General features: G+C 44.2%; 1 protein-coding gene across 2 annotated transcripts in view; it reads left to right on the top strand.

Annotated features, from left to right (window-relative positions):
- DNAH9 (dynein axonemal heavy chain 9) overlaps positions 1-27472 on the top strand; it is a 379511-nt gene that overhangs the window by 6465 nt on the left and 345574 nt on the right. For both annotated transcript variants that reach the window (XM_037913877.2, XM_043527698.1), the window contains exons 2-10: positions 1546-1742; positions 3786-3944; positions 5950-6080; positions 8762-8973; positions 10747-10980; positions 14799-14966; positions 17904-18020; positions 19282-19432; positions 26529-26643. In XM_037913877.2, the coding sequence (XP_037769805.1) occupies positions 1546-1742; positions 3786-3944; positions 5950-6080; positions 8762-8973; positions 10747-10980; positions 14799-14966; positions 17904-18020; positions 19282-19432; positions 26529-26643 (1484 nt within the window). The remainder of the gene's footprint in view (positions 1-1545; positions 1743-3785; positions 3945-5949; positions 6081-8761; positions 8974-10746; positions 10981-14798; positions 14967-17903; positions 18021-19281; positions 19433-26528; positions 26644-27472) is intronic.

The raw sequence follows: 27472 nt of genomic DNA, 5'->3' as shown, positions 1-27472 counted from the left end.
TCCACGAGCAACAGAAGATCCATTCTGATCTTGACACAGTATCAAGACAATAATGCTTTAGCTGAGCTCCAAGTAGCAGCTTTGCAGATCTCAATCAGCACAGGACGAATAAATGCTGTGGAAGTGACCGCCACCCACTCTCTAGTAGAAAGGTCTGTAAGTTGTTTTGGTGGAGGAACTTCACTTGAGCACACAGCATGGGTGGATACAGAATGTGATCCCATTGGATCGCTTCTGGACTGAATGGGACAGGCCTTTACCTTTTCAGCAAAAGCCACAGGCAGTATTGGGGAGGTTTTGAAAGGCATTGTCCCCACAGCCGTCTGAACACCTGAAGTGTGCAACTGAGTTTAGCATGGAAGATCACGAGGCTTAAGAACAATTGATACAGGAACGGTCTTATTTCAATCAAAATATGGGACTACAGTCCAGGCTTTGGGATGGGATGTTAGGATGGCTTCCCCCTTAAGAAAACTGTCATCAAAGCCTACACCTGCAAGTCTCCTGGCATATGAGATAGCCTGCAGGAAGGAACCTCCAATGACAGGTGAAAGGAGCAGATACCAAGAGGCACTGAAGGATCCCCCGTAGCCTAGATGCAGTTAGGATTGCAGTTCCTTAGAGTCACAGTTTTTGGTTTTGAACATACATGGTGCTCATACCTTTAACATGCTCTTTTTAAAAGGCTGCCCACAGACTGAGCCCTCTTGCATGGAGGAGTTGGAAGCCAATCCCAAATCCAGTAAAGACAAGGAACATTTTAAAATGACTAGTAAAAGGACAAGAGCTCAGAGCCATCCATTCACCCACTCCTAGTTAGAGCCATGTGGGTGTAAAGCAGGTGGGCAGATAGTGAGTGATGAAGGGCTGTGTGGAATTGGCTGGGTCCCTTTTCTGTTCTTTTCCAGACTCTCAAACATTTGGGTTTTTGAAAGGTGTAGAATGTAGGTAAGAAATACTGTTTTGGGGTGTGGTGGGACTCCAGCATCACATACTTTCCAGCATTACTCCTGCTGAACCATTAGCTTTTTATTTGGGAATAATATTTAGATTTCTGAGCTCTTTGTTTTAGACACTGATAAATGCAGAAGCAAGGAGCAAATAATGCCTACAAAGGAGTTCTGGCGTTTTGTAACTAAACTGTGTCCTTTTGAAAGGTGCTGAGCCTACAAACCCTCTAATTATCCACAAAACAGGTGGTGTGTTGGGGGCAGAGATGCAGGCTTCTTCACACGTGTCCCAAATATAAACTGCAAGGACTGCTACTGTGGGGTAGAGAAGAAGTAAATTGCCGTGGCTCATTCAGTCCTTGGATACTGCTCCGATTGCCAACAGGGCTGACAATTATAATGGGTGTTATATGAATGCCAGTCAATTAGAAACCAGCCTGAACTCCTTCCATGCTCATTTCATGTGGGCACATGGGATCCAGTTTGGTGGCTGGCTGATGAAAGGCTCCAGGGCCCATGAGCTATCCAGTCCCATTTGGCTTTTTCTTCTTTATTACTTGTCTGCTGTAAACTGGTTTAATGGTTTATATTACAGGTAGTAGCACCAGTCCTGGCAAACCAGAAGAACCACCACAGCTGGCCACATGTGGTGTCACAGGACATTATGCGTCATGTCCACAGCCTGAAAAGTAACATTTTTGTGGTTATTGGTCAAGTAAAAGGCAAGACCCTGCTCCCTCTTCCAGCAGGATCCGAGAGAATGGAGTATATAGATTGTGAAAATGAAAAAACGTAAGTGAAGTTTTGAGTTTTCATCTACTTTGCTCACCGCATGTTTGTTTTTATTTCTGCTAGGAATCCCATGTAAAAATAAGCAGGACTTTCCTCATTCACTGTCCATTCTCCTTGCTAGTCAGTCAAAGAAGTGAGGCCTAATACTCAACCTGATGGCTTTTCTGTTTGCCTGCCTATAACACGATAACTTTTGAAGACCACATCCAATCAGTTCCACAATTTCTGGGAACATTCGACACATTAGTGGGAAGAACCCCATTGATTTTGGGGGCAGTCAGGAAACTAAAACACTGGAAAAGCCTCATTTCCTTACAGTGTCCATTTGATGATCTAGGCAGATGGGGATTGTGACATCAGACATGACGCAGCCAGTCATCATTCACACCCTCTAGTCTAGTTCATTTACATACTTCAGTCCTATTGTTTGAAATGCACCAGCAAAATATACCTGCAGGTCAGAACTGGGGTGCTCTGACAGAGTGGGGAGGCGTGGGGGTTCAGGGCTGGAATAGTGGGAGCTGCTTCAGATCGGGAGCTGTGTTGGAGTGAGGCTGGAGCTTTGCACTGTGGCTCCTGCCTCACTATGCCTGGCTCAGGCAAGATCATTTTACCTTTGTCCAGTCAAAACTTGTAGTTTAGCTAGACAATGTCCATTTGGTGCCACAGGTAGAGAGATTCCTTTGCCTTTACCAGCCAGGGGGCACTGTCAAGGGGAGAGATGACCAAGGCAGGCAGCAGGGTTAGAGGTTGAGGTTTAAGACTAGGGTTTGGGTTTCTCGAGGGAGGGAGTGCTGATTGGTTGAGTTATCTATGGTGTCCTCAGTGCTACTGCTCAGGCTCAGCACCATAAGGGCCTCCACGGGAAGCTGTGAAACTGCTGAAGCAAAAAGGAGAGGAAGAGGAGTGGCTTAGATTAGGTAACGTTCAATGTAGTTGAAATGGTTACAGGGTCAGGGATAGAGACTGTGTCCCTGCCACTCCCCACACTTGCCAGCTCTGCTGGCTGCAGTAGTGGACCGTGTAACCCTCTTGTCTAGTGGAAACAAATCCTGTTCTTTATTGTTTTCTTTGCCTCACCACAGTGCTGCTGCCTGTTTTGAGATGATGCATCTTCCTGCCTAGGGGCCTGTTCCCACTCCTGTTCAGAAGAGCAGGATCAAGCCAAAGATTGTAACTGAGAGGTTCAGTGATTAAATACTGCAGTGACAGGCGCTACAGAGAAACCCAGGATAGACAGGTCCTGAGAGAAGCTGGTCCCCATAGCTGGCTGAGCAAACGGAGGCCCAACTCTGCTCTATGGCATTTCTTTGTCTGTCTTTCTGTCTGACACACAATAACCTTTAAAGACTGAGCCTATTTGGTGCAGCAGGCAGAGGAACATTGTGACATCCAACAGTTATCATGAGCTGTGCTCCCCATTTCCAGCCTTCTGGGCAGCAAGCCGGCACCTCCTCTGCTCCTTCAGCTTGGCAGCCACCTTGCATGGTTTCTCCCCTAGCTGAGTCTATCTAGTAAGTCACTGGAGGCAAGATGGAGCAGGTTGTGCAAAGAGTAGCATTTGGAGAGATGATTCTGCTTGACGCATAGTATCCCCAGTGCTCCTCCTGGGATGGGAGACTCCACACCACCCCCTACTGGGGCAGTGGCATACATGCCTCAGTCTTGACCATGGTGTGCAAGTTCCCATACTAAACACGAGCGAGTCTCGTGCCCAGGGCATTCACATATGCCTCAGGGGTCAGAAAGGAAGATGTCTGGATGCATTAATGTTTCTGCCTGCCTTTCCTTGAATGATCAGGTACTGGTCACTGCTGGTGGCAGGATGTTGGCTTAGATGGTGTTATCTGCTATAAAGGCATTTTAGAAACTTTCTCCAGAATAAATGTACTGTACTAAAAAAAAGCGTGGGGATTTAAGATACACAGCACCTTGCGAAATAAACATTGGCATCTGGTTATTTTGCACAGGCATATCTGATTCCAGTGCATTGTCACACAAAAGCCACACTTCACAGGGAGCCTTTATATTTACTTTCTGCAGTGTGGAACTGGTGGATAAATCTCTCGTACATGCCATTGAGTCAACAGTGATAGAATGGAGCTACCAGATCCAGGGAGCGTTGAAAAGAGAGTCATCAGAGCCACTTCTGCAAGGCAGCAACCCCAATCCAAAGGTGGAGTTAGAATTCTGGAAAAACAGGTGCGTTGCAGGCAGCCTGGCAGTGTGTGTTTGTTAGTCGAAGCTCATGTTGCATGGAAGGGAAATGCTGCAAGCAGCCAGCACTACTCAGACAAGATATAAAGACTCAAGATAGAGAAGTTTATGCAAGCTCATAAAATAACCATGAGCTGAAAAAAACATAGGAGGTCACTGCTGGTGCAGCTGGAAGTATTTCAACTGAGCACCAGTGTAGGGGCTGCAACTCTAAGGGAGCTTTTCTAAAATCCCCCTTCCATCACCGCTAAGAACAGGTGACACTTTGACAGGGACCCCGGGTTACAACCTGGATCCGTGAGACCGCTCTGCCCCCTTAACTCTCCAGCCTGGGCTGTCTCTCTCAATGCTTGGTTAGTGACAAGTAGCAGGTGCTGTTATCACTCAGCCACCAGCATAGAGACACACCCAGCTAAGTTGCATGAATGCTCTCTAAGCCACTCATGAACTGTAAAGTGGGAGACTCCAGCAAATCCCTCCAGCACCCAGTCTTGCACCCCAGACAATGTACCATCTTACACTACTCAAGACCTTCTCTTGAACAGTGCAAATGTATTAATTAGTTTGCCACTTCGTCAAAGGATAGGCACCAGCCTTTGTAATCTGAGCAGATTCCCCAAGCACTTTAGATAAACTCACTGGTAAAAATAAACCATTAAAATAGGCTTATTAACTACAGAAGGATAGATTTTAAGTGATTATAAGTGGTAGGCATAAAGGTCAGAGATAGTTAACTAAGAAATAAAAGTAAAATCGCAGTCTAAATCCTAAACTCCATTAGACTAAGCAAGATTTGAATCAAACAGCTTTTCTCACCCCACTGGATATTGCAGGCAGGTTACAGTTCTTAATACACCGGCTGAATTTCCTTTTCAGCCTGGGACCAAACGTATCAGTTTGAAGTCTTTGTCTTCTCAGCGTTCTTGTTGCCTTTAGTGTAGGTGGGGGAGGAGAGAGGTAATCACATGATGCCACTGTCCCTTATTTTATACTTTCAGTTCATGTCCCAGGAATGATACTGGCCCAGGCATGTCCTAGTAGGTCTTGATGAGTCACAGAGTTGAGCAATCCCCATTGTGTGGTGCTTGTACAACTGTCTCTCTCAAAATTATAAATCTCTTGTTTACAATTCCCCTGCTGGTCAATGGCTCACGATGGTTGCTTAACGCCTGCCTGGGTGAGGGTCACCTCCTTTGTTGCCACTGGAAAGCTAGTTGTGGATGTCTCTCGGACACACAAAGTATTTCAGTAACAACCATATAGCAGAATATCATCATTTCATACACACTAACAATATACATGTTTTGAAAGAACAGTGGGTTTCAGCAGATCATGACCTTTCATATGATACCTTACATGGCACACTTTGTATGAAATATCACAACCATATACAAATGATTAGTATGGGGGTTACAGGGTGCTACTTTGAGGTACAGTGTGTCACAGACATCCGTAAGGGCTAATGGAAGCCTCTCACTGGGCTTCTTCCCCTCTCTCCAAGAAACTCAAAGCCAGTTTTTGAAGCCCAGAACATGTTACATTTTCTGATGAAAAGGAATCTGTTTCTCTGCTTGCAGTGAGGAGTTAGAGGCCCCAGTGGCAGCGACAGACCCCGACTCAGGAATCAGACTTGCTCCAAGCTGTTTTTATTTACAAAAGTCTCCAGTGGTTTAACATGCTCAGCCAACTCAGTTAAAAATGCAGAGCTAATTTCCTGTCCTTCCCCCCTCCTGCCTGGTACTTCAGGAGGGGCACCTGCAATTGGACTGGGGGTGGTCACTGACTTTGGCCCCTGGACTGGGCTTCCCCTCGGAATAAGGAGCAGCCTTCACAGTGCTGGAGCCCATGAGGCCCGAGCCTGTGAGCCAGTACCCATGTAGTCTGGGTGTGAATTGCTCAATGCAGATGGAGTGGAGATGGACGTTTGTTTGCTTGGGTTCAGCTGCTGTGATCTCTACCTTGAGCTCTCATCTCTCTTGCTTTGCTGTAGGTGTGAGGACCTGGAATGCATTTACAATCAGCTGAAAACTAAGAAGGTTAGGAACATGGCCGAACTGCTAGACAGAGTGCAGAGCAGCTACTTCCCAGCCTTCAAAGCCATGTTCAGAGATGTCTTAGAAGGTGAGACTTGGGCACCCTCTTTGCCTTAGCTATGCTGATTTCATGTTTGGTCTTTTCCCCATCCCCTGATTTTTATAGCTGCAATCCCAACACGACTGGTCTGCAGTGGCATTGGTCCTTGATGTCCTAGTGGAGCCTTGGAGCCTGTGGGGGAGGGGATTGTTGGGAAGGGCATCCTGGAGGAGGAAGGGGCAGAAGGGTTAGAGGTTTGGAATTGTAGATGACTCTGCAGTTTTGGTACCATACTGGGACCAGTCTGATTACTGGTCTGTGGATCCAGAAACCTTCCAAAGGTCATGGAGAGGAATTTGGGGATTTGTTCCACCTTTAATAATAATCTCATATTAATCCAGAGTGCCTCATCCTGATGGATTAATGTCACCTTCTACTACAGTGTGATCGTGGTGACTGTTTTACAGCAAGCCACAGCCCTTCACAACAGTTTAGGGTAAGAAATGTTGAATACTGTATCCAACTGGAACTACAAGGGGAGTTTTCATTAGACTACTTATTGCCCAAACTGGAATTTAGCCTGGACACCAGGGTTCACACCCAAGTCTTGTGAAAATAATAGTTTGCAACTGCTGCAGGCAGAGCACCTTTTGGTCTGAGGATATCAAGGCACTTGATAAAGGTGGGCAAATATTGTTCTCCCTGTTTTCCTGAGGAGTCATTGCAGGTGTGGAAATGTGACATGACCAAGGTCACACAGCAGGTCAGTGGCTTGGCTGAGTAGATAACTCAGATTTTGATTCTGAGTCCTCTGCTCTGACAAAAAGTCTGCACTATCTCCAGGAAAAGTGCAATGGGTCTGAGTGCAATAAATGGTCAGGTCCTTGGTTTTATGTTTCATCTGAAAAGAGTGTCTTCTAGCATTATGTTGGACTCCTTAGAATCACTCCATACAGCTCCTGGGATCTTCTTCAAGATCTTCCATCCAGTACTGAGCTGCTTAGATCATAAGATCTGACAAGACCATTGTCCTAATTGGTATCACTTTTAAAGAAGACTTAGTTATAAAAGATTAAAGCCTGGGTTAGTGTCCTCTAGGTGATGCAGGGGATTAACATTCCAGCCTTTCTCCTCTTCTTATTTTGCCCTCCCAGTGCATTTACATTGGGACAAGAGGAACTACTCCTTTGGGCAGACAAAAGACCTTTGCCTCCCTATTTAAATCAGAATTATAAGAATGTTGACACATTTATTCAGTAATTTTGTCATTTTAAAGAAAAAAAAGAATAGTTTCTAAGAAGTTTTCTACTGTCTGTCTTTGAGAAGCAAAATTACAGTCAAGCAATGCCCAACTCTGCAGAAGTTCAGTCTTCTCAAGTAAGCCATGCCCAGTGGAATCCAGTCCAGCCCAAACAAAATCCTGAGAATTCACGGTAGTTTCCTTCATTATCGGGGAAGGAGGAATCTCTGAGATGGCCATGAGGGCTAGCTTGATAAGGGGGATTTAGGCTGAGCATTACAGCGCCTAAGCCCCACCCCCTCAAAAGAACTTCAGTGCCTAAGTCTGGGTCAGAGGTAGGGGCTTCCCTCTGCTCGGCATTCACTGCTATTGAACCCACTCCTGGAGTTAGGCTGACCTGGCTTAAGCACCTTTCTCAAGAAGAAATGAGGAGGTGTGGTTGGTACCATTCCCACCATACCCAATGGTTCGAGCACTCTTCCAGGTTGCGGGAAACCTAGTTTCAAATCCCTGCTCTGCTCAACTTGATCAACTCCTGCTTTTCCTGTTTGGTGAGTTACACAGTGACAGAGGGTTACAATGCAAATGCTCAATATAACTTCATACCATGGCATACAGATATAAGTAGGATGAATGCATGCAGCATCCTACAAGCATTCCATAAAGTCTAAACATTTCCTTATCACACTAATACCTATTTTAACTGTATTAACTCACAGGTGAGCCAGACTGGTTTCTGGTTATGCGTTTGTCAGTGTTCAGTGAGGCATGAGCTGGCACCTGGTCTGCCAGCATCGCAGTCAGTATCTCTCACTCCTTCATAACCATTCTAATCGTTGTTAATGTTAGAGAGACAAGCTGTCTGTTCTAAATTAGTTCTTCAAGTATTACTCTCCTAAACAACTAACACTCTTGTATCAATTGGCAAGCAGGTTTATAGCCTGCAGAACTGTTTTTTGTGTACCCTTCTTTGCTATTGCTAAGTCTTATTTTGTAAGCAAGTAGTTTTTAAGTGAGGTGAAACTTGGGGTACACAAGACAAATCAGACTCTTGAAAGGGGCACAGTAGTCTGGAAAGGTTGAGAGCCACTGCTCTAGACTAATCTAGGTTAGTAACATTCAAAGGCACAATGGTTATGGCTTCCAGGCTTTGGGGCATGTTAGGTGCATAGCGATCCTAACCGCTTCACAAGCAGCTTTTGTGTACTTTACACTGGTAAAACTGATGCAGAAACAGATGGAAGCTGGCTCTATTCAGAGTCCCAAGAAGTGACTGAGTGTTGTTGGTTTTTTTGGTGGTTGTACTGTTTTCTGTGTTCTGTTTCCCTTTGCTGTTCATTTTTCCAAATAAATTGGCTTCATTTATTTTGCGAGCTGAGATTTTGCCTGTTGGTGTGAAGTGAGATCAGAGGTAATCAGAGCCTAGGCAATAGCTGCATGCTAGGGAGGGACAGACCTCACCTTTCATGTGTGCTGTTTTTTCTCACAGCTTTGACTGAGGCCCAGGATATTAACCTGCACCTGACACCTCTCCAGCGCCACTTGGAAGACATAGAGAGTGTTGAGTTTAATGAGGTGAAGCCATTGATCAGTCCCTTGCTCCACGTGGTTTGTTTAATCTGGGCCACGTCCAATTACTACAATACGCCTGCACGGATCATAGTGCTGCTTCAGGAGATCTGCAATCTTCTCATCCAGCAAGTAGGTGGCCTGGACACTTTAAACCACTCCCTGAGCCCCAGAGCTCAGTAAAAAGAAAAGGAGGACTTGTGGCACCTTAGAGACTAACAAATTTATTTGAGCATAAGCTTTTGTGAGCTACAGCTCACTTCATCTGATAAATCTCTGATGAAGTGAGCTGTAGCTCACGAAAGCTTATGCTCAAATAAATTTGTTAGTCTCTAAGGTGCCACAAGTCCTCCTTTTCTTTTTGTGGATACAGACTTACACGGCTGCTACTCTGAAACCTGAGCTCAGTAAGAAGTTTTTATCTCAGGGTTTCCACATGTGGGGTAGGGGTCAGGGTCAGGATACGCCCCACTTGCAACACTGCACCTTGACCCTAGGTATCAGCGCTTTCACATCTTCCACTAGACTTGTCTGGGATTTCTTTCACCTGAAGCAAGAAGCAGCCACTTGATTCTGCCAGCCATGTAGTGTCTGGGCTGCACATCCATCCATGTTAGACATGAAAGCCATCACAAACCACTGTGCCCCACAGTGCCAGAACTCACATTTGCTTAGAACAGTTTAGAGAAATGTCAATACTGCAGTGCTAATGCTTTGTACCAAAGAGAGCTGCTCAGTCATTTGGCTTTTATCTTGCATCCCAGCTGTCTTTCAGCTGCGTTTTTATCCACTTAGACATATGCTCCCTGCACTTCCATGAACACTCACAATCCCAAGCGTGGTGGCACTTCCATAGCATGGTCACCCAGGTCGCGTGGAAGCCCCTCTCTGGGGGTTCCATGTGGTCCCAGCTTTCCCAGGAGGCCATGAGCAGGGGTAGCAGGTTCCTGCTGGATTCTCAGACACAGGACACCACACCATCACTGCAGATAGTCGCCAGTAATGCTTGCCTTTCCTCTCTGCGCCTGCCCCCAGGGGATCCCGGAGGCAGCAGCAGCTGCGGTAGTTCTGTGAAGATACCCCTTGCCTTCTGTGGATTCTGTCAAGATCTGCAGGTTTAAGAGCAGACTCTCTGGCCTATATGGGGCACAAACTCTCCTGTTTGCTCAACAGAGGAATACTGAGGGAACTCTGTTTCTGATTACGGCATTTGCACGCACTCCAGTTTGTAGAGTCTGCAGGGCAGAGCACAGTGAAGTGCTTAGAGCTCTGCTTGGTCTTGTATAAATAATAATGATCAAGCCTCCTGCAGATTGCAATGAAAAAAGCCAGGTGAAAACAAAGCTTACGGCATCACAGAATTCATTACATGGTTTTGTAAAACAAAATGGCAGCTGGCCTGTTGGCTCTCCACAGGCTTCCTGGACTCTACAGCCTGAGGGGAAGGCTGCTGCTTCTCCAGAGGGGGAAGGACCAGCCCCCCACTTTAGCAGTCAGCTGCTAGGTAAGGTTTGCCTTTCCACCCCATTGTGGAGCCGTCAGTCCTGAAACCAAGTGAGAGGCTGGGTATCAGACCATCACCTAGAAAGGCCTTCTAGCTCTCTCATGCTAGGACTGGGTTCTGGGCTCTGAGAATAGTCCATGGAGATGGAGTTCTGGCGTCTGTGTTCATGGCAGGCAGGAGTTGTGGAAAAGTGTCCCCAGATTTCATCCCCAGATCTTTAGATTTGCTCAGAAAAGCTTTTAAAAAGAGCCACATCATCTCCCCAACCCCCAAGGCTCCCCCCATATAATGATTTTTTAAAACACCGTTTAGCTTGAGAAACACATTTAAATGTAGCCAGCCCAAAAACCCAACCGGACCCTCGGGGCAGCAGAACTTCAATTCTGGTTCTGTCACTGTAGGCCTGGAATTACTTGACCCCAGAAGACATTCTGAAGGGGGAAGCAGAAGAAAGTCTGGGCAAAGTGCGGGAGGCGCTCAGCATCCTGAGATACTTCAAGCAGACGTTTGAGGGGAGACGGGAAAATCTCCACACCTACTTTAAACCAGGCCAAGGAGTGAAAGAATGGGACTTCCAATCCCTCCTGGTGTTTGCACGGCTGGACAGCTTCCTAAGAAGACTTGAGATGGTGGAGGTGAGTATTTGGTCTTGAAATACGGTGAAACCCGAGACAGCACTCTGCAGAGATAAATCCACTTATGACAACAAACCCCTTCATAACCTTCATCCACCTTGTAGGTAAGGAGCCTTCTCATTTTTCGAGTCAATTTTCTGCGAAGTGGGGCAAGGGCATTGGTGGCACCATATCCTGGCTAAAGAACATGCGGAATACACACCTGGGTCCTCTCTCTGTGCTGGCATTGGTGTTTTATTGCTCACAAGAGTCACTCCAAAGAAGCAGAGCCCTCTAAAGGGGAATGTGTGGCACTTACTAGGTTTCATGGCACACAGGTGCTAGAAATCCATCAGCACAATCTCAGTCCTGGGGCTATGGGTGCCGCTCAACAGCAGGGCTGCCACCTGTCTGAGTGTTCCCAGGATCTTCCCTTTATTTAAGGTAGCTGTCCCGGGAAATCTGTACGGTACACACTACCAGCTGGCCAGGTATGTGGGCTTGGGATTGTCCTAGATGTCCTGGTTTTGGTACCTCAAAAGCTGCAACCCAATTCAACAGCTCTACCCCCAGCCCCTTAGCCAAACCACTTGCTACACCTCCAGCCACCCACCCCTTAGCCAAACTGCCTGCTACAGCCCCAGCCAGTTCTCCCCCCGACCAAGAAACTGCCTGTTCCAGCCCCCCACAGCCCCACATTAGCTGTGTATTAATCTAAATTTAGTTTAGATGTTTGTCTAAATCCATTCAGTCTGTAGAGGACCCTGCAGGCCTTGTGCCCCGTGTCCCCACACACTGCTAATCCCCTGCTGGTGTCTTTGGCCTGCGCTTCGCTGCACTGAGTCAGGGGGTGCTAGGCAGGAGTAGGTACCCCCTGAAGTTCTGCATGGGCTCAGTTGGGGATGGTAGGCAGCCCCCCATCACACTGCTGCTAAGAGAGCCCAGAGCTGTGTCCTGCTGCAGCTGCCCAGCAGTGGCCTCTGGAGAAGCTGGAGCTGGGTCTGGAAGCCAGTCAGTTCTCTTCGTCAGCAGCTGAGCAGCTCTTCCAGGCTCCAGCAGCAGCTGCTGCTCTTTCCATGTTCTCGGCAAGGAGGCTGAAGGCGGTTACTCCGGTAACTGAACTCCGGTAACACTGCCAGGTCCCCTTTTCAACCGGACGCCTGGCAACCCTACCAACTGATGATATTGTGGCTCGAGCATCACACATTTTCAGAGTGTGGTAGGGACAAAGGTATGCAACTGCACATTACAGTGCTTGGTACAAGTCGGGAGAAACAAAATGAGAGGGCCTTCAGGGGAGATTTCACCACTGCAATGCACTATCACTTGCCAGCTTCAAACTTGATGATGGGCTCCTGGAACAGTGCATGACGTGTATCTAGGTCTTGACTCTGCCAGGTCTACGCTTTATATATTAGTTCTGACTTTACCTGTGTTGTGTAGTGCCTGGAAGCTCTGGCCTGGGAGCAGGGCCCATTGTGCCAGGCGCTGAATGCAGATGCCATTCTGTTAAGGATTTGCATTCTTAGACACACATGCATATATTAAGAAACTTTTCACTTCACTTTTAAGGGGACTTTCTTCTTTCATTGCTGCCTCAGCCCGACGTCAGCAGATGCATAAAATGTAGTGGGCTGGCATTTGCCTCATTTTAGCAAAAGGACAGCTTAAATTAGAACATTTTGTTCTCGCTGTCTCTCAGAGGATATACTGCAACTGAATACAAAGCACTATTGATTGCAGCTCACTGCATTTTTTTATGCACCCCATTTAATTAACTCAGTAGAAAACTCCCAATCACTAATGTCTATATTAAAGCTTTTCAGAATGATGTTTTCCAGTAAGAGCTGGTATGCAGTAAACCAAATTACCCTGGCCATTCTATCAAGACAAACATAAATAAAAACGTTAGTAATTACAATTCATAATGAGAACAATAGGAACAATGAAGTAATTATGCACCGTAACTCTGCTAAGGATCTGGTGCACCAATTGCTTGTTGCTTAGATGCTAGGAAGGTGGGAGCTAGAAAGAAAACAGAGATTTTTCAGCTGCAATCTGCATCTTGTGGCTGCAGATAACTTAGTTTTTTTTATTTAAAGTTGGGCAATAGTTACCAATGTGTGCCTCATAATATACCCTTCAAGGTGTAGTGAAAGTGCCATGGGATCTGCGATTATTATACTGGGATCTTCCCAATTATACTCAGCTTTGCATGCATCGTGAGATGCAATTAAATGTGTCCTAGGCCTCATCATAATTAAAAACCTAATGGTCTCTAGCCTCTTCATGAGGAAATCCACAGGAAACTCCTGAGTTTCTTTTTTCTTCCTTTCTTCTGTTTTTTTTTTTTTCTTTTTCATTCCCAAGCAACCCTACTAGAACAGTGTGAGATAGGACTTATTATTTTTACCTTTAAGATATTTGGCAAATTAAAATAGATTGCACAATGGCTGTAATAGCTATTAAATGTGGGTTGGCAGATAGATGTACGTGGAAAGAGGCTCATTTCTTTCCCTTCCCTTCCACTTTGTCCTGTTTTAAATTGTACCTATCTAACGAATCTGCTCTCTCGCTGAACTAGTACTCCGATAGCATGTATTCTGCAGGCAGTGCAGGAAGGATCTTTGAAAGATCCAGTTTAGTTAATTACCAATTACCTGGAAGCTGTGGTCTGTTTGGACAGAAAATTATTTCCTGATACGACTGAAATTGATGGGAGCTATGGCTGCAGCTCCAGACCTAGGCATATTAAGATGGGCATCCCTGAATTAAGGCACTGATTTAGAGACCACTTTTGAAAATCTGGGCTTATGTGACTTGCCCAGCGTCACGCAGCGAGTCAATTACAAAACTGGGATTGGACCCCAGAGATGAAATCCTGACCTTCTGGAAGTCAATAGCAAAACTCCCAGACTTTCCCCTAGATCTGCTATTCCCCTGGTGCACTGTCTGCTGATCCATGTGATTCCCCTAATCGGAATATACAGAACTCCCCATGATCTCAGGAGTCTGCAGCTAGCTGCTTTTGAAAATCCCACAAATGTGCACTTTTCGGTGCTAAATACCTTTGAAAATCTGGTTCTAGGTGGCTAAATTGCTTCTTATCTGCATCTCTTCCCCTGGTTTCTGAATTGCTTCACAGCTTAGGTGGGAGTTAGACACTGGATGCCCACAGGGAGGCAGCAGGGCACATACTCAGAGGCAGGGACATAGGCGCTAGGGAACATTTACTGCAGGGTCTTAGGCGCCGAGTGAATTTAGGCACCTGGAGGGTTTGGTGGCAGTTTTGTGCATGGCACTGGTCCCCTTAACAGGTTTGTAGGTGCCTAACTCCCTTTGTGCACCCAGGCCTTAGACATTTTTGAAAATTTTGCCAAAGACTTAATAGTTTTCCCTGGGGTACTCCACTAGATATTCTCCCACCCCCTGTATGACATGTTGCTATGTATCTCATTACCCTCCCTCTGGCTAATCTTCAGCCCAAGACTGACTTCACAATTTGCAGAATCCCTGAGAAGAAATTGGAAAGGACTAAACTGTTCCTTGAGTTGCCTCCCCTTGCATCAGCACCGGTGGAGAGGGAATAGATGCTTCCAGCTCTAGCAGCAGGGCTGGAGAAGGAGAAGATATGACCAGCCCATGAGATGCACGGCTTGTGCTATAGCCAGCCCTATGTCAGTCCATATCCGGCACTAAGCACATGCTGATCACTTATAAAGTGTCCCTGTAGCTGTCCACATGGTTTCACAGTGTGAATGTGCCTCCTTGTTGTGAGAGCTGCTGTCATCTTCTTTTGTGAACATCTTAACTTGTTCCTCTGTTGATTGACTCTGAAGGATTTCCTAGCAACAGCCTTGGACATAATGAAGCTGGAAAAGCTAGAGTTTAGTGGGATAAGAGGAAAGGCGCTGAGCCAGCAGGTCCTGAGCATGTATGAAGAGTTCCAGGAGGTGTACAAAGTACTTTCAGAACGAAGCTATGACTGTCTCGACACAAACAACGTGGTAGGTGGTACTGGACTCCAGGAGAACTATATGTCTGTAAATGCTTTCAAAGAAGCATGTTCTTTCTAGATAAATTCCAAATCCACTTGAAATTCTCTAGCTTTGTTTCCAGGCTCTTCCTCCCTCAGTGCATCATTTCCTGATTTTTTTCGCCCCTAGATTGAAAGGTGCTTTTAGCCCCTGGCAGGTTGCATGAGAAGGCTGTCTTCTAAATTGGGTTCCCAGAGGTTACAGTGGGTATGTTTTTACACGCTTATAACAGAACTGTGGTTAGATGTCTGACCGTGTGTGTGTGTTCTGTCTGCGTGCTGTACTGACTTTGGCCAGATAGCCCATACAGCAGGCTCCGATCAAACTGCCCAATAACCAGAGACTCGGTTTGTAGCGAAGGCACTTGTTCAGGTTTATTGTCAACGAAGCACGGTTCTAATGTCCTGGCTCAATGGTTACAGGTACACTGACACATGTATGCCCGTTGCAATGGACTAGCTTAGTTAATGGTGGAGCTTTCCATTATCCCCTAGGCCAGCCAAAGACACTCCCTTTGAGATATCTTTTTATACATTAATACAAACAAGTTACATACTGCTCCTCTGACATAGCCAGTTACCACCCGTTACCTTGTACATCTTTATCCATCAAACTGGCATCCTGACCTTATCTTGAGGATGGGTCAGTGTGTTCCTGTTCTCTTTAGGGAATGTGTTTGTACCATTCTTGGTATGGGGTGTTCTGGTACTACCCTTCTGGAATGTGTTTGCATGAGTGCTCTGTGCCTAGCACCTCTTAGGCATGTGTGTTTTTTGCAATATCAACCCTGTTTTTGCCAGATTCTGTGAGCAGGGCCTGCCTCTTGCTCACAACCTGATTTTGCTTTATATTAGCAAAGTTTTGACCACTACTTTAGCCCAGGTCTCAGGCCTCACACCAGGGCTCTGATACAAGGGCTTATGTTTCAGGGTCTCTTTCTACTATAAGAATAACTGGAAATATTCCAAATATTCTCCAGGTAATGGATCTAACACACAGATCTTGGTGCTCACAGATCATCCTGATTCCTAAGGCTCATGCCAGTACTTGCTTGGGCATGCTGTTTTATTTTAAAGTTTATTTGGAGACTTTATACCATGGGCACTAAACTCAGTAGCCTACTGTCAACTTTTCAATAAGAAAGCCAGAGTGGGAATTACATTTCCTGAGGGATCTGCTGCCCATGGTTATATATCATGCAAAGGGAACTCCTGATTTCTCTTACTTCCATCATTCACCTCATCCTCACCATTCACCTCATGCACTGCTTAATGAGCAAGTAGCTGCATTCTATGCCAGCTTCAGTCACCAAGCTGATTTAAGCTACAGGTGCACATGGAGCATACTGCATAGCCTAACCTCGAGGTGATACAGGCTTAGATCACAGTAACAAAAGTCCTCCGAGATTCCATATGTCCCCCATCTCATGCACTGCAGAAGCTGGATAGCACGTAGTGAGGAAGGAAGGAAGGGAAGGGATGGCTGACCTGAACGAGGCAACGGGTATGTGTGTGGGCAATCTACACATTGAACAATGAGGATAAAAATACCTTGGGTATCTGCTTCTTTCACTGCTCACTGAAGGAGGCATGGGTCCTGTGGAAACTACACTGTGTGCTCATGTATTTAAAGACTGTGTCATGCATATGCACAAAGGGCAGAATTAAGCTTGCACAGGCCACCTTGCAGATGTCATTTTTTTATTGTTCAGTGCCTCAGTGAGCTTGATATTCTTTTGACATGGTTATTATATGGAATTATATTTATTTCTTGTACTGTGATATACGTATATAATGGTGCATTACAGACAAGTTAAAAAAACTGTTCCCTTCCCTGAGTATTAGTAATTGGAACTGTCCAATTTGGGGATGGGGCCAACGAGGTAATAGAAGGACTCCCCTCCAGTCACTGGCTGTGTCTTGCCATCTGCAGTCCACAGCAGTGGAATCCCTGTGGTATGTCTAACATCTGTGCTGGCTGTCAGGGTTTTACTATTGAGCTCAGCTGTCAGACTGATATTGTTCCAGACAGTCCTTACTTAGGGAAGGAGGTCACAAAAGTGGCTGCTAGGGTCAGAAATCTGCCTCTGGAAGAGGCTGGCTTTAGATCCTGTTCTCCCCTGCCTGTCACGGGATTTTCTGAACCACGGTTGTTAATGAATCAGCTATGGCCCCTTCACAGCTGTGCCAGCCACGAGCCAGTGCTGTTAGGGAATCTAGAGAAAATCTGAGACCTAAAATTCCAGGACCTTGCTGATGCTGGCTAAGAAGTTTTGTCCAGGTTAAGAAGCCTGAAATCTGATTGGCGGGTTTGCCAAGTCCCTGTGATTCTTTGTGTGGTTCAAAATTATTTTACCTTTTTAAAAAAACCAACAACCTAGTTTTCTGTCTCAAACTTCAAAGCATTTATTAAAATTGATGCATGAAGAATGGGTTGAAAGATAATGGCATTGCCTCAACACGGTCCCATTTACAGTAAGCTTGTGATCAGAACCACAACATGAATTTGGTTTAAAAGTAAGTCTGCTTTTTAATGCAAAAAGTACATTTGCAAGATTTCTGACCTAGAGATGTGACTTACGATACACTCCCCAAAATAAACATTTTTACAGTTTGCATGGCTGAAAAATAACATCACTCAAGTCATGAAGGTGCACAGACAAATGGGCTTGAAGATACTTAGGGCCAGATCCTCAGCTGGGGTAAAATCATGATGCTGTATTGAAGTTAGTGAAGCTTCACTGATTTACGCCCGCTGAGGATCTGCCTCTTACGAGGAACTGCCCTTTCCTGCTCCTGGCATGGGGAAAGCGGTGGGGGACAGTGTCCAAAGCAGTGTGATTCTTGTCAAGAACAGTGTTCCTCACTCTAACATTGTATAACAGCTTGATGTGCTCCATTTCCTTAGGAGTTCGAACATGATGTCTCTGACTTTAAGCAGAAAGTGGAAGATATGGACAGAAGGCTGGGGACTATTTTCAGCCAGGCTTTTGATGATGCAGCTGGGTTGGAGCATGCCTTCAAGGTCTGTGATTCTTGCCAAAGAAATGAAGCTCTTTTTGTACAGGTACCCCGTCCTCCCCCAAACAAACTACATGTCCCATAGCTGTGTTCTGACAGTGCCAAGTTCAGGACATGCAGACTGCTTTTCTAAATGCAAAGCATTTCTCTAGCTAAAATACACCATTTAGTTTCCTGTCTGTTGCTTTGTTTGTGAAGGGTTAATAAGGTGACAGCTTGGATGCCCAGGGAGCTGCATTGCGTGTTTGTGCTGCTATACAAGCCAACAGAGCAGAGATTCCCACACTGCAGCCTGTGGGCTAGTGTTGGTCTGCAGAGCACTTGCTTGTGGTGCATGAAGAGTTGTCTAGCTCTCCTCCCTGTTTGAAGCCGCTTTTTTTTTGGTTTCCAGGCGTCTCATTTCTGAGGAGAGGAAACAGGAGTTGCCTTCAGGGACTAGAACTGCCAGTGGCCTCCAGGGACTGGAACAGTTGGGGTAGAAAGGAAATAAGGAGCCAGGCAGCCATTTCAGGACAGAGTGGCAGGCAAGGACCAGCTGGAGAAGTAGAGGCAGAGAGAGGAACAGAAGAGTTGGGAGATGAACTGGGAAGGGAGCTAGTCCACAAGACACTCCTTCTCTCAGCCCTGGGGCTGACAGAACAATGGCAAAACATTTGGTGAGCAAGTTCAAAAGGTCAATGTTGGTCCCATTTAGCAGGTGTCCAAATGGACCCATTTTTCATTTTTAAGACTATTTCATGAAATGATTTTATTGATGTTTTTATGGTTCCTGAAATGTGGTGTACACAAAAAAACCAAGGTTTTGTTAAATAAATATCTTTTGTTTATGAAAAAATGGGGTTTTCGGTGAGTGAAAATTGTCACTAATGATTTCACTAACATTTTGATAAAAAAGTTGATAACAAATGTTGTGAAAAATGGAAAGTGTCAACTTTTTTGGGGGGTGAAAAATTTTTGTTCGGGGAAAAAAACGCTGTTTTTCGATGAAAATAGTTCTCATTTGACAAATTTTGACCAGCTCTGATTATTGCGATGCACTGCATATTGTGGAGAAAGCTTGAGAAATGCTTGTGAACGAGAGATGGGACTTTATGGAAAAATGAGTGTGATCAGTGCAGATTTTTCTTTTTCCAAACCGTCCCTTATTGAATACAGTATTGAGAGTTCATGGCCTTTAAAGAGGTTCATAGCAACCAGGGGCTGCTGGAGAAACTGGGGCTGTGATTTTTTTTTTCCTTTTCTATTCCGTTTGTTCCTCTCCCTAGTTGCTGGACATATTTGGGAACCTTCTGGAACGGCCAGTGATAGCTGCAAGTGCCTCTGACAAATATCCTCGGCTTATCACCATGTTTGACGGAGACCTGGATGATGCTAAATTGATCTACTTGAGGCATATTCAGGAGGAGATGGAGCTAGGTTCGTGTTAGTAATTGTGCAAAATTGTTTGACCAGAAACAGCAGCAGAGCAATCAAGATGATTTGAATTGATTTTAATCAAGATATAAATCTGATTTTTTAAAAAAGATTATTTACTTAAATCAGTTTTACAAATCCTCAAACTAATTTGAAAATATGTACTAGTGTGGTTTTAGATTAAAATATATAATTTTTATAATTAAAATTGTGAATGCAGGTTTTTAAACTAATGTATTTCAATTTCACTACATTAGAGCATTTTATAGATTGCCATAGACAAAGAAGAAAATATTGAAAAGATTAACATTGTTTTGCTACAAACTCTTACCAAATGTAATTTTTTTCCCCCACCTACCATTCCCTTTTACTCTTAAACATGAGCACTCTTAAAATTATAAATTATTCTTTGTATGATAAATGTACTTAATCTTATAGTTACTCAAATATTAATATTAAATAGTTTAAAATAAATATTTGAAATAACTATTCAGTTCCCTTATAATAATACAAAATACATGTGTACACCTGTAGTTAATAATCTTACGAACCACAGAGTATTTGCTAGCAGAGTCTAATCTGTGAGCTGTGATTGGTCTGAGTTCCGGGGGAGTGAAAGGACCCCCCAATCAGATGTAGAAGTAAGGTTAACATTTCAGCTAGGTAGAAAACTCTCCTGTATGTTCTCAGAAATTAAAAACAATAGTTCTTTCCATCACTTGATACTTTTCCAGAATATTCTTCATTCAACCAAAAACATAAACTACAAAAAGATTAAATTTCTTAGTAGAAAAAGCCTGTGTGTAAGATCTGAAATTCTGCTAATAATTAGGAAACTCTAAATAAAGACACAAGAGCATTAAAGCTGATCAGGGAATGATTGCTGAAAAATATTTGATCAGAAAAATGAAAACCCCAAAACCAAAAAATCATAGAAATGTGGGACTGGAAGGAATCTTGAGAAGTCCTCATATCCACCTGAGGCAGGACAAAGTAAACTTAGACTGCCCCTGACAGGTGTTTGTCCAACCTGTTCTTAAAAACCTCCAATGATGGGGACTCCACAACCGCTCTTGGAAACCTGTTCCAGAGCTTAACTACGCTTAGAGTTAGAAAGTTTTTCCTAATATCTAACCTAAATCTCCCTTACTACAGACTAAGTCCATTGCTTCTTGTCCTACCTTCAGTGGACATGGAGGACAATTGATCACTGTCCTCTTTAGAATAGCCCTTAACATATTTGAAGACTTATCAGTTCCCCCCTCAGTATTCTTTTCTCAAGACTAAACATGCCCAGTTTTTTAAACCTTTCCTCAGAGGTCAGGTTTTCTAAACCTTTGATCATTTTTGTTGTTCTCCTCTGGACTCTTTCCTATTTGTCCACATCTTTCCTTAAGTGTGGTGGCCAGAGCTGCACACAGTACCCCAGCTGATGCCTCACCAATACCAAGTAGAGTGGGACAGTTACTTCCATGTTTTGAATACAACACTCATGTTAATACACCCCGAATGATCTTAGCCTTTTTGGCAACTGCATCACATTGTTGGCTTGCATTCAGTTGTGATCCACTCTAATCCCCAGATCTTTTTCTGCAGTATTAGTCAGTTATTCTCCATTTTGTATTTGTCGATTTGATTTATCCTTTCTAAGTGAAATACTTTGCACTTATCTTTATTGAATTTCATCTTATTGACTTCAGACTAATTCTCCAATTTGTCGAGGTTATTTTGAATTCTAATCCTGTCCTCCAAAGAATTTACGGTCCCTCCCAGCTAAGTGACATCTGCAAATTATATAACATAATCCCCACTCCATTAGCCATGGCATTAATGAAATTTGTGAATAGTACCAAACCCAGGACTGACCCTTGTGGGACCCCACTAGATGCACACTCCCAGTTTCACAGCAAACCACTGATAAGTACACTTTGAGTGCAGTCTTTCAACCAGTTGTGCACTCACCTTATAGTTATTTCCTCTAGATAACACTTCCCTAGTGTGCTTATGAGAATGTCATGTGGGACTGTGTGAAAAGCCTTGCTAAAATCACGATATATCATATCTACTGCTTCCTCTATATCAACTAGGCTGGTAACACTGTCAAAGAAGAGAATTCAGTTGGTTTGTCATGATTTGTTCTTGACATCTGTATTTGCTGTTCCTTATAATCTCTAGATGTTTATGCATTGATTGTTTAATATTTTTTCCAGTATCTTTCCAGGTATCGTAGTTAGGCTGACTAATCTATCATTCCTTGGGTCCTCTTTGTTCCTCTTGTCAAAGATAGGTACTGTGTTTCCCCTTCTCCAGTCCTCTGAGACCCCAACCGTCCTCTTTAAGTTCTTGAAGATAATTGCTAATGGTTCCGAGATTGCTTCAGCTAGGTCCTCAAGTATCCTAGGGTGAATTTCATCAGGCCCTGCCAACTTGAATACCTTCAACTTATCTAAATAGTCTTTAACCTGTTCTTACCCTGTTTTGACTTGTGTTCCTTCCCCCTTGTTGTTTGTGGTGGGTGAGGGCCCCCTTGAGTCCCAGCCAGATGATGATTTAGGCTGCTTACACAAGGGATTCTTCAAACATGACAAATAAAAAGGTTTTTTTCCCTCTCCCTCCTCTGGGAGAAGGAGAATCAGAGTAAAAGAAAAAGACAAAGGTCATCAGACTCTTTGGCAATCTTTTGGTCATCCCTTTGGGGCTTGGCTTATCTGCAGGCTCTAGAGTCATTGATCAGGGTTAGGGTCTGCTTCCAGGTTCTCCTTTTGGTTACCCCTGCTTTGTACCTGGTCAGTGCAGTCTCAGGGGTGGGAGGGTTTGTAACTGTCTTCCTCTTTGCTGATCTGTCCCTGTAGTCAGCTGTCTCTGAAGCACAGCAATGTTCCCCTAGTGTGTGGCAGGCTTTCCCATTTCAGCCTCCTTCCCTCCTGGCAGAGTAAGCCATACAGGTGTGTCCGGTTAGTGCTGGGCTGAGCCCATAGGAACTCACTTGCCTCTTGTTGACTAGAGTGAGAGTGTGGCCCCTCCCATTGTTAATATTAATTGTGTTGGGTTTTTGGTCACCATTAAACTTTTTAGTGAAGACAATGAAGCAAAATAGGCATTAAACACCTCAGCCTTCTTGATGTCATCTGTTATTAGCTCTCCTTCCTGCTAAGTAGTGGACCTACACTTTCCTTTAACTTTCTTTTGCTCCTAATGTATTTAAAGAACATCATCTTATTGCCTTTTATGTCCCTTGCTTGGTGTAACTCATTTTGCACCTTAGCCTTTCTGATTTTTTCTTACATGCTTGTGCTGTTCTTGTGTTCTCCTCCTTAGCAATTACCCCACGTTTCCCTTTTGTGTAGGATTTGTTTTTGATTTTCAGATCATTAAAGAGCACCTGATGGAGCCATAATGGCCTCTTACTATTCTTACTAACTTTCCTTTGCATCGGGATAGTCTGCAGTTGTGCCTTTAATATTGTCACCTTGAGAACCTACTAGGTCTCCTGAATTCCTTTTCCCCTTAGATTTTCTTCCCATGGGACCTTATACAGTAGTTCACTGAGTTTGTTAAAGTCTTCTTTTTTTAATTTGTTCTGCTGTTCTCACTCTTTCCTTAGATTAATGAAATCTGTCATTTCATGATCACTTTCACCCAAGGCCTTCCACCTTCAGATTTACAACCAATTCTTCCCTGTTGGTCAGAATCAAATCTAAAATGTCTGTTCCCCTGGTTACTTCCTCCACTTTCTGAAACAAAAACTTGTCCCTAATACATTCCAAGGATTTATGGGACATTTTGCTGTATCCCTTTATAGCAATATTCCAGTCATGAGACCTTTCCCACCAAATCTCTGTGACACCAATTACATAATAATTTAGCTTATATATTAATACTTCCAGTTCTTTCTGATTATTCTCCTTACTTCTTGCATGTGTGTTCAATTGCTGAAAGTTTTTGATGAAAGCAAAAATGTTTTGGCAAAAAAAATTGTTTTGTCAAAAAGTCATTTTCCATTGCAAAAATGTTTCAGTGGACATTTTTTGACCAACTCTGAAAAGCATCACTTTATCAGCCAGGGCCTACAAAATGAGAAGAAATTAAAGAACTAGCAACATATAAATAAAAATCTAATTGAAATAAAAAAATGGATTCAAATTGTTTTAAAAGTCAGATGCTTTTTTAAATCATGGTTTTTTTTAATCCACTTTACCTGAAATTGAAATTGGGATTGGTGACACATGCTTAGTTTTACATCCAACTAGCCTGTGAGAGGAAGGAGTTTCTCCCATCACCACATGCTCATGTAACTGCCTCTCCTAGTTAATGGGACTTGCATGTCTGAACAGAGAGACTTGTACACTGCCTGGATATGCGTTTCCAGCATTTCCCCTGAAACTTGTAAATGCAAAGTGCATTAGCAGAAATCATAGAATATCAGGGTTGGAAGGGACCTCAGGAGGTCATCTAGTCCAACCCCCTGCTCAAAGCAGGACCAATCCCCAACTAAATCATCCCAGCCAGGGCTTTGTCAAGCCTGACCTTAAAAACTTCTAAGGAAGGAGATTCCACCACCTCCCTAGGTAACGCATTCCAGTGTTTCACCACCCTCCTAGTGAAAAAGTTTTTCCTAATATCCAACCTAAACCTCCCCCACTGCTACTTGAGACCATTATTCCTTTTTCTGTCCTCTGCTACCACTGAGAACAGTCTAGATCCATCCTCTTTGGAACCCCTTTTCAGGTAGTTGAAAGCAGCTATCAAATACCCCCTCATTCTTCTCTTCCGCAGACTAAACAATCCCAGTTCCCTCAACCTCTACTCATAAGTCAAGTGTTCCAGTCCCCTAATCATTTTTGTTGCCCTCTGCTGCACGTTTTCCAATTTTTCCACATCCTTCTTGTAGTGTGGGGCCCAAAACTGGACACAGTACTCCAGATGAGGCCCCACCAATGTCAAATAGAGGGGAACGATCACGTCCCTCGATCTGCTGGCAATGCCCCTACTTATACATCCCAAAATGCCATTGGCCTTCTTGGCAACAAGGGCACACTGTTGACTCATATCCAGCTTCTCATCCACTGTAACCCCTAGGTCCTTTTCTGCAGAACTGCTGCCGAGCCATTCGGTCCCTAGTCTGTAGCGGTGCATTGGATTCTTCCGTCCTAAGTGCAGGATTCTGCACTTGTCCTTGTTGAACGTCATCAGATTTCTTTTGGCCCAATCCTCTAATTTGTCTAGGTCCCTCTGTATCCTATCCCTACCCTCCAGCGTATCTACCTCTCCTCCCAGTTTAGTGTCATCTGCAAACTTGCTGAGGATGCAATCCACACCATCCTCCAGATCATTAATGAAGATATTGAACAAAACCGGCCTGAGGACCGACCTTTGGGGCACTCCACTTGATACCGGCTGCCAACTGGACATGGAGCCATTGATCACTACCTGTTGAGACTGACAATCTAGCCAACTTTCTATCCACCTTATAGTCCTTTCATCCAGCCCATACTTCTTTAACTTGCTGGCAAGAATACTGTGGGAGACCGTGTCAAAAGCTTTGCTGAAGTCAAGGAACAACACGTCCACCGCTTTCCCCTCATCCACAGAGCCAGTTATCTTGTCATAGAAGGCAATTAGATTAGTCAGGCATGACTTGCCCTTGGTGAATCCATGCTGACTGTTCCTGATCACTTTCCTCTCCTCTAAGTGCTTCAGAATTGATTCCTTGAGGATGATTTTTCCAGGGACTGAGGTGAGGCTGACTGGCCTGTAGTTCCCAAGATCCTCCTTCTTCCCTTTTTAAAAGATGGGCACTACATTAGCCTTTTTCCAGTCGTTCAGGACTTCCCCCGATCGCCATGAGTTTTACTATTGGTTTACTCAGTCCATGAACACTGACACAGGATGGAAGAGACAGGCTTCTATCAGATTATCAGAATCAAAGATTAGCTATTTGAATGATACCCAGATCACACCACCTTCAGGGAATGAACCTGGACCTCAGGATTTTAAAGTATGAGCTTCTAGTGCCTGAGTTAAAGAAGCAGGCTTTGTAACTCAGCTGCTGAAACTGACTCACGACCCTTTCTATATATGGGTTGCCACTAGACGGGGACCGTGATCCACATTGTGTCAGTGTGGGCTGTGCTATATTGGTGCTACAGTTACTTTGTTTTATTCTGCTTTTAATGCTCTGTGGTTTGAAAATATTTATGGCTTAAAATATTTTAATCTGAAGTAAACACATTTAAAGGTGCGCGAGTTAGAAGCACTGTGTATTTTTACACTGTGTCCTTGCCACTCCTAGTTTGATGATTGCAAAGATGTAATAAATCATCCTAAACATCTTGAAAGAGTCAGGCGAAAAAGGTTATTTGGCACTAGGTTAAATATGTGGGGTGAAATCCTGACTTGTTTGAAGTAAACAGCAAAACTCTCGTTGATGTTAATGGGACCAGGACATCACTGGCCGTGTTTGCTTTGCAAGTTGTTCTAAGTCAGTAGCAATATTTTGTTGAATTGTGTAAAAGATGTGATCATTCTCAGCTCTGTGCTGCTCTTGCTCTGCATGCACAGCTCCCAGCAACACCACTGCTGTTATTGCGTCCTGACTGACGGCACAATGAGGTCCTCAGGCCCTGGCAAGTTTTGCAGATTTCTTAGTCTGGAGCGCAGTGATTCTGCAAATCAGGGGATCAGGCAGCCCATTTAATCAAAGACAGTATGTTCCATGAGGCACTAGTGTTACACAGAATCACAGCATGCCATTAACTTGCCTTGCCAGATACCACTGCAATTCTTTCAGGACCTGTTGAGTTTGCTGTGAGGCATTGTTCCCAAAGTCATTAATGACTCACAAAGCAGAGCAAAGAGATTGAAACAGACATTGACTGGGATCCCCCATCAAGTAGGCAGTTAAAGCCTGCCTTTGCTCCAGGATTATATTATGATTCCAGAACGCTGGGTTCGAAGAGAAATCCTAGGAAATCAGGGGAACGTTAAATAGACATGTTATCATCAGTGGGATCTCTGCTGTCGGGGATGATATACTGTGCAGAGCTGAGTAGTAAATACCTTCAAATCCTCGCTTTAAGTTACATTTGTCTTCATTCAGGCTACCCCTCCGTGCACAGGAACATGTCCTTGGTAGCTGGGGCTTTACGTTGGGCTCAGGAGCTGAGAGACCGGATCCAGGTCCCATTCAGTCATTTTAGGCACATCACACATCCGTGCGTATCTTTATCACAGATAAGTTATTGTTTTAACTATCTCGATCCCTTTTCTCAATGAATCTGAATTTCATCCTGTGTTGACTATTGTATTCTAGTTCGAGCTAAAAATCCTTTTTAGCCAGAAAGGTAAAGTGTGTTTGTCATGGAGAAGTAATTACAATTGTGTTTTCAGCTTTCCTGAAATCATTTTTTAATAAGTTCCTTAATTGGATTGGTTGTAAAATGATTAAGAGGCACAGTGGGTAGATGCACAGGGCTTATCAGCTTTCAAACATAGCTTTAGGTTCTAAGTGAAGGAGTTATTGGACCTTTTCCCCACCACTATACAATCCTGCATAGATAGCAGTCTCTGCTCAAGAGGAGCCCAGGACTAGAACAATACGGATGCTTCAGGTCGTGATTAAGGCATGTTGGCAGAGCTGTGAAGGGAAAGGGGTTTTGCACTGCTGCAGCAGGGACAGCTGTAGTACTAGACCGAGCAGCACTGGCAGAACTGTGTGGAGTTTCCAGGGTTGAAATAGGAAGGGGGCTAAAGGTCAGGATTAAAGTGCATTGGCAGAGGTCGGTGGGGGTGCTGCTTGTCCACAAATGAGAAGGATTGAAAACAATTGCACCCTCCATTAAGGGGCAAACCTGGAAGATATTGAAATTTTTTCCATCAGAACATTTCTTTTTTTGTTATTTATGGGTCATCTTGTAAAAACAGTCCCCACACACTGGCTGCTTTCATCTCTTACGGGCCTGAGACCGGTTGTAGGCACACCTGATAAAGCCATAGGAAGCAGAAAGCAACTAAGAGCAAAGGAGTTTGATGGTTTTGGTTCAT

This window comes from Chelonia mydas, chromosome 14 (assembly GCF_015237465.2).
Source record: "Chelonia mydas isolate rCheMyd1 chromosome 14, rCheMyd1.pri.v2, whole genome shotgun sequence".
Lineage (NCBI taxonomy): Eukaryota > Metazoa > Chordata > Testudines > Cheloniidae > Chelonia > Chelonia mydas.
This window is presented reverse-complemented; position numbering and strand designations above follow the sequence as displayed.